General features: G+C 43.8%; 1 protein-coding gene across 1 annotated transcript; it reads left to right on the top strand.

Moving 5' to 3' along the window:
* Positions 1-1,396: 1,396 nt before the first annotated feature.
* LOC104519213 (G-protein coupled receptor 55) lies at positions 1,397-4,908 on the top strand (the record flags this gene model as incomplete). The annotated part of the gene is given in 3 exon segments (XM_010171518.2): positions 1,397-1,492; positions 3,233-3,296; positions 3,959-4,908. Coding segments are annotated over 3 exon segments (1,110 nt in total), but the record flags the coding sequence as incomplete, so codon positions are not given.
* Positions 4,909-7,805: the final 2,897 nt, after the last annotated feature.

A 7,805-nucleotide genomic window follows, 5' to 3' on the forward strand; every position in this document is an offset into this window, starting at 1 on the left:
TCCCCTTTCCAAAGCATCTTTCTCCGGGTGTGTAGCCACATAAAGCTTTGTGCAGCAAGTGTGCCCAGGTAGGCATGTTTCTGGGCAGCCTCTGGTGAGGTGGGCAGCGCTTAGGTGGAGAAGTGGGCAGCACTTAGTGGCATGAGATGATGAGTTCTCTTTGATAAGAGAAAATGAGAGAGAAGAAGAAGCGCCAAGTGTGTGAGGGAAAAACCTTGAATGGGGAAGAGAGAGAATCCACTCTGAGCACTGGCAGCACTATCAGGACTGGCTTAGCAAACCCTGGACTAGGGCAGGAGCACAGAGAGCACTCTGGCAGCTGGGCTTATGTCCCATGCTCCCAGCAGCCTTGGTTCCCACCATCCAGGCTGGCTCAGGCCCCAAATGCTTCTTCGTGGTAGTGGTGCCTGCCTGTGTTGCGTGGCGTTTTTTATTAATATCCAAAATGCAGTCATGGTCACAAGACCATCACTGGATAAGAAGTGAAACCTAGCTGAGGAATACGATAAGGTATTGTTTACTCAGCCCCTCTGTGATGTTTTCCCCCTTAGTGGCGTTTCTTTTTTCTTTTTTTTTCTTTTTTTTTTCTTTTTTTCTTAAGTGGAGTCATTTCAGCTAAAATACCATGGGGAAAACCCAAGTACTATTTTTTCTCTTGTCTCCTATTCCCCATCCCTTTCACAGATGCATAATCTAAATTCAGGCAATATAATTCTCAGTTTTGATATTCAAAGGATTTGCAGAGGACCAAGGAAAACTACCCCTCTGGCCTTTTTTCCCCTCTTTGGTAGGAAGATTGCAAACACGTATACAATGGGCAAACAAAATCTTTTTCCCCTTCTCTCCTGAACAAAATCAGCACTTGACATTCTCTGTAGGTACATTCCCTGCTCCCTAGGAGTATAAACAGATTTAAGAGTAACCCTTGTCTTTTTTAAAATACCAGCTTGAAGTGAACATATCAGATCACCACTGAAAATCAATGCTTTCTTTTTCCCTTTTGGTAGAATGAAAAGGGAAACAATGACAGTGATAGCTCAGGATTTAGCTTAAAGCACATTTTGCCACCTAACACCCCACCCATGGATGTTACATACAATAAATAAAAATCATGTCTTGTAGGAAAAGAATAAAATCTGAGAAAGGTCTGTAGATCCAGAGGTTCCTTCTCTGTTACTGGGGAGTGGTTTGAATGAGTGACTCACAGACATGCTAGCCCCACAAAGCCATCTATTTACATCCTTAAATGAGCTCTGTGTGACATACTATGTACATAGTGTGTGTATGCAGACACAGTGTGGCGAGACTGATGTTGTAATGGAAATATGTGATGAAACAAAAAGCAGCAGCACTTCATGCTTTCTGACATCCTGACCAGCAGTTACTTTGCTTGCAGCTCACCCCACTGCCTTGAAAGAAAACACAAGACTCAAGAATTCTACAAGCTGAGAAGGAGAAAAAGTCAACAACCAGAGACAGAGACAGCCCAGAGGTAAGATAAGAGAGAATATTTCATTGTAGTGAAACCTTGCCTTAAAAGTTTTCTTGCTACAAGATCTGAAAACTAAGTATATTTTACATAATTTTTTTTGCTTATAGCATATCTACATAGTTGGGGGTTTTTTTAAGAATGAACAGAGCTACCCTTTGCATTTATGCTTTAAATAATAGTTCTGTTTTGTTTATAAAACTACATAACAGATTTTGGTCTAAAATGCCTTTTGATCATAACTAGATTTTTCTCAGGTAAAAATCTTGGTAAGAAGCTGAAATTTTGTTTCTCTAGATCCAGAATTTCCTAGACACATTATCAAACAAAGGTCTGAAAAACAAGGACTAATGAAATCTTCTACAGAGGCAATGAAGTAAAAAATCTGTCAGTATTTATTACTTTTCGGTAATTCCTTAATTTATCATCTCTTTGGCTCTTACTAATAGGTTCCCTCACAGCTTTAGATTTACAGTGCTTTACTTGGTGAAGGAGACTCAGCAGGAGAGCAGCACATTGAGTTGCTGAGCCTAGGCCACCCTCTTGTACCTGGCAGTGTCTCTGCCCAAGTTGTCAGTGTAAACCCTCACTTGCCACAGGCCACCTGAATCTGGAGGTTCAGGGACCCAACCCAGCTCCCAACAAACTCCCCAGCCCTGGGGCTTCAGGGGGGTTTAACTCCCAGGCAGTGAACAACCCACAGCATAACCAGGGGTGCTTCTCCCTTCCAGCCCTTCAGATCCCCAAGCGCTTCACAAACCCAGGCTTTCCTGTCCTCTTTTATTTGGGCAAGGGAATTTAATTATTTCAAACTTCCCTCAGTCCCTTGCCAGCAGCAGCAAAGCAGATGCAGCTGACAGGGTTGCTGCCCCACTGAGCCATGTGCCCCCATGCCTTACGGGCAGTGGTGCACTGTAAGGAAGGAGGCTGTTCAGTGCTTTACCCAGCCAGCAGCACTGCCTGCTGCAGGGACCAGAATAAAACCTCTACCTGCTACAGCAGGACAAAAGCTGTGGATGGATCTCTGCACCTGACCCCACCAGAGGTATGCCCTCCTGCACCCACCCACAGCCCTGCCACCACCCTGTTCTCCTCATTGGGCTGGGTTTCTGGAGCTGGTTTTCTCACTTCTGTAATGTAACCAGTAACACTGAATCATTTACCTGGCATCAGTGTGTCCTTGAGGAGCAAACAGCCAACCTGCTCTTGCTTCCTAACAATAATTGCTAGTTTTTAAGTAAGAAATAAATTTCCTTTTTGCTGATCCTAATTTCTCTCAAAACACAATGCAGGAGAGCTTACCTCTGAAAGTCACTCTGGGGGAGTGACTTGATCTCAGAACAGGAACTTTTATTGCACAGTTGATGAATCTGAAATGAAAGAGCATCAAGATCAGTAACTCGTGTAGGAAAGGCACTAGGTTGAAGTAGTAACAGTTACAGAACAGCAGGTGAAAGTAATTTTGGGGTGCTGACATAAAGATATCTGAAAAGCTTTATTTACAGGTTGTATTTTCTGTGACAGAACTGGCTGGAAGAAAAGACAAGGTATTCCTGTGCCTTTGCATTTGGAAGCGATTGCAGCTGAGACCAGCAGTGCAGAAACCAATGAGAGCTTTCCTGGTCCTTATCAGGAGAGTCTGAGGGCAGGATCAAACCAGCAGCTTTCCTCAAAGAAGATAATTACTTCATGACCCCTGCTCAGAGGGTGCCTACCTCGACATTTTTAGTCTCCTCTTTGTAGAAGAGAAACCAGCTGCATGTTTTCTGCAACTCCTGTCTCTGCAGGTACAAATTTATCCGCTGTGGTAAGTCTGGCTGGTTTAGGCAAAAGGTTGGGTTCTTAAATCTCATTCTTCTTCTGAAGACAAACTCTGCTAGAAATAGCCTGTTTGAAACTTCCTGCCTGCCTGCCTGCTTTTAGCAAGCTTGTCAGAAGGGTCAGAGGTAATCACAGCCACTCTTGACCCAGGATGGCAACAACTATTTGGGATCTTCGGATTAATAAATATGGGGGACCCTCATGCTCTTGGGTCCCCAAGGTCTCTTACGATAGCTTGATTCAGGAAATCTGATCCAACTAATTGCCTCCATCCCCACAATCCAAGTAAATCTAAAATCAGGGGCTGCTGCCCTGGCTCTTCAAAGAGATTGCATCACTCCAAGGGGATGGTGCAGTCGTATCTACACTCTGCCTAGCCTAAATTATAGGGCAGCACAGTTTGGGGTAACAGGTAACAGTGCAAAAGTGAGGCTTGGAACACAGAAAGCCCTGCTCCTCCTTGAGGCACAACCTTGCCCCAAGATCCCTTGGCATGGAGCAGCTCCATGCTACTGGAAGTTGCAATTCAGCACACAGCAGCCCACGAGGAAAAAAAAAAAAGCATCTCCAGGTCTGTGGCCAGACAAAGACCTCATTGGCCTTTGTACCAGGTCTAAAATGTGATCTGCATCCTTCTTTGTGGTGAAGGCGATTTTTTCTCTTCCAGCATACCTGGAGGTATGAATGACACTCGTGCCAAGAGCAATATCAGCACAACCGTGGAACTGTTCCAGCTCATCATGTACACCCCCACATTTACCCTGGGGTTGCTGTTCAATGTGATGGCTCTGTCATTCCTGTTTTTTAAGGTTAAAAAGCTGTCAGAATCTACAGTCTACATGATAGCCCTTATTTTCCTGGATACTTTGCTGCTGTTTACTCTTCCTTTTAAAATAATTTCCTACCACCTTCAGGACAACTGGAACTTGGGGTCTGTGTTTTGCTCCACCTTGGAGAGTCTTTACTTTGTAAACATGTATGGCAGCATCCTCATCTCCCTCTGCATCTGTGTAGACCGGTACATTGCTATCCAGCACCCTTTCACAGCTCCCACCCTGCGATCCACCAAGAAAGCTGCTATGGTTTGTGCTGTCATCTGCCTGGGCACCTCAGTTGGCACAGTCTCCACTTTCCAACTGCATGGAGAGGGCCACAACATCTCATCCTGCTTCCATAGCTTCTCCAACAGCACGTGGGAAAACGCAGGCCTGTTCAGCGCCTTGGAGATTACCTTCTTCGGCAGCACAGCAGCCATGACCTTCTGCACTGTTCAGACCATCAGGTGTTTGAGAAAGCGCAGAAAACCAGACAATCCCCAAACACACACCACCAGAGCAGAGAAGATAGTGGTGACAAACCTTGTGGCGTTTTTGGTCTGCTTCACGCCTTACCACGTGGCATATTTTGTGTACTTTTTGGTGAAGAATAACATCATTCACACTAGTTTTCAGCAAGTGCTACGAGACATCATTCAGGTCACTCTTTGCTGGGCAAACCTGAACTGCTGTCTGGATGGGGTGTGCTATTATTTTGTTTTAAAGGAGTCGTTGGAAGACCCATTACAAAACAGCAGAAAAACAGCCACACGAAAGCCTTGAGCTACGTGCTGCACATCAGTTACTTGGTATGATGTGTGGAGATGCTTCATGGGAAGTGCAGGGTCCTGAACTGCTTATTTAAGCAATTTACTTTAAATATTCAGATCTGAAAATATTTCATAAAAACCAAAACTAAGTCCATTCCCAGGAGACTGTTCCTAACTTTTTTAATTTCCTTCCATAATGTTTTGTGTTAGCATTTATGGGTAAAAATAAGTGGAATTATTTCCTATAAATGGTGATGCATATCTCTCTGGATGTGGTTCTTCTTTACTTTGGAAAAAAAAAATCATTTATATGTGGTAGCATCTTTCAGCCTCCCTGTCTTTATCACACCTGCAAACCTCCTCAGGCCTTCAGTCACTACAGACTTGGGCTGCGAAGAAACAGAGACTTAGAGTTTATCGTAAAAAGCTTCAGTATAAATTCTGTTGCCCCCCTTGCCCTGATCATGTATGCTTGTGCTCATGTGCAGGCACACCTGGCGCATTTAGATTTGCACATACTATTTTAAAAAATAAAAAAATTCAAAGGCAGCTTTAGGGTAACCTGAGTACAGCAGGACCTCCATGCCATTCCCCCACTGGCTGACTTGCTCTGCAAGGTGCAACACTTGTTTTAGCAACAGGTCTTGTGCCTACCACATCACACTTTTAACTAATATTGCCACTAGCTCAAGTCCCCGGATGGCTCAGATTAATTGACTATCGCAGTTCCAGGCTTCCTCCCCAGCTCCTCTTCTGCTCGCAGGCTTTCACATATATCTTCCTTCCTGCTTGGTTACAAATCTAGTTTCATGAACAGAGCCAAACCAAACAAAAGCATGAAATAAAAAGCCCGAGTCCAATGTAGTGGTAAACACATGAACCTGAAGAAACAATCCCCATCTTACTGGGGGATAAGATAAGAAAGAGCAGCCCTGATCCCTAAAGCAGCAGCCAGCAACGTAGGATCCCAGGGGGAAAGCAATGTTTCAGACCTTGGAGCAAGCTGAGCACTACCACTTCCCAAACAAACAAGGCAATAAAAAATAATTCACCAGCAGGAGCCTAACATGCCAGTCAGTTAGTTATCAGTGCTCTCAGGCTTCTAGATAAACTGAATGACAACATGCATCCATCCTGGAGACAGGGAGCTCCCTGCTCTGGGGGACACCCATTGCTGCCCCTACCACTACCCCGGCTGCCAGCTGCCACTTTCCTGAGCCATGAGGATGATGACAACTAAAGCTATTAGTTTTCATATTCATGTTGAGCTGGATCCTTGCAGTTTATCTTCTAGGCAGAGATACTAATCACAGCCTTTGAACTGTCTTTTCTCTGTGTGCTTTTAAGAGGGATAATGCACAAACCACGTATTGATTTCTTCCCTGAGCTAGCGACTTTGCATGTGGAGACTCTAGACTGTCAAAGTGAAATTTACATTTTGAAGTTGCTGTATCTATGTATGAGATTGTACCAAAGAAGTTCAGTTGCTGAGGAGGGAAACACTGATGTGACATAAATGTAAGTGTGTGCTGGTGTTTACAGGGTCCTCTTGGTGTTCAGCTGATGAACCATGCTTCTGAAGACACAAGGGCTGTGCATTTACACTAACCATGGCCTGGTTAGGTCCAAGTGCATGAAAACAAAACCGGCCAGGATATTCCAGCAAGAATTCCCTCTCCATATCAATTGCATTTCCACTGACTCTCTCAGTAAATTCAGAATATCTAACTAGCTTCCCTGCCAGCAGGCACTGAATCCTCATAATCTCATAACTTATCCCTTAACTAACTGCACTTCAATAGACACAAAGGTTTTACCACTGAGATTCCAGACTCCTTTTGGAAGCAGTGTTAACAAATAATAGAAGAAAATAGTGCTGATGCAGATTTATTTTACATTTCAAAGCCGTGGGCCATGCCAAGAGGGCTTCCAGTTTAACTGATAATGCTAGAACATAGGGAACAAGGATTTTGTCAGTACCTCAGGAGGCAGAAAATGCCAAAATATATGAGGAAACTGATCTCAGTTGCACTTGTGTAGCCCAAGGCAGATCCAGTAGTTTTACTGACATGACTTCGGGTTTGCTCTGCTATAACTGAGACTAGAAGCTCACCTGTAGTTTTATGCTTTCTCCTGCTTTGCTTTTATTCCATTTTTAAGTATGCCTGTTCTTATTTGTTATCCTGCTGTCCTTGGTCCCACAGATCATAAAGTAACTTGCACTGTAATTTCATCTAGAGCGCGGGTGGACAGTAGCGAGTTGAATACCAAATTTAGGAATTCTTGGCTTGTCTACCTCCCTCAGCAATAACACACTGCTTGGAAGAGGCAGGGATGTTGATCAAATTAAGCACAGTTTAACCTGTATGAAAGACAAGTTAAAAGCACTTGAGGCATTTCTTCTTCTCCCAAGCCTCTCCCCTAGGTTTCTCCAGCATTTCTGGCCTTTGTTTCTTTTTCTAGAAACCAACAGGCTGAGGTGTAGAAAAGCTGTTACCTCCCCATGGACAGGCTACAGTCAACCACGGTCTGAGCTCCCTGCCTCTACATACGGCTCACAGTGCCTCTGGCCAGCTCTGAGAGAGCACTAATTATCAGGGCAGGGTAACAATTTTCATGCTAGATTTCTGGGGGAAATTATAATTTTGCAAGGGTAATATTTTCTACTCAAAAGTTCTGTGCTGGATCTTACTGCTTCTAGGCCTCTGAACGTTCACTTTCTGTGTCAAATGTGGTGTGGTCTGATTTTCTTTGCTCAGGTGGGTAGCTGTAACAGCTTTTTCATTTGTAGGCCTTTAGATCCAAATCATGACACTGGGTATCTAGTGACTACAGAGATTTCTGTTTACACCAAGAGAATAATAAAGACTTAGAATGCTAAGAAATAAAATAAAATAAAATAAAATAAAA

The sequence above is a fragment of the Antrostomus carolinensis genome, unplaced genomic scaffold, assembly GCF_000700745.2.
Source record: "Antrostomus carolinensis isolate BGI_N321 unplaced genomic scaffold, ASM70074v2 Scaffold56187, whole genome shotgun sequence".
NCBI classification, from domain to species: Eukaryota; Metazoa; Chordata; class Aves; order Caprimulgiformes; family Caprimulgidae; genus Antrostomus; species Antrostomus carolinensis.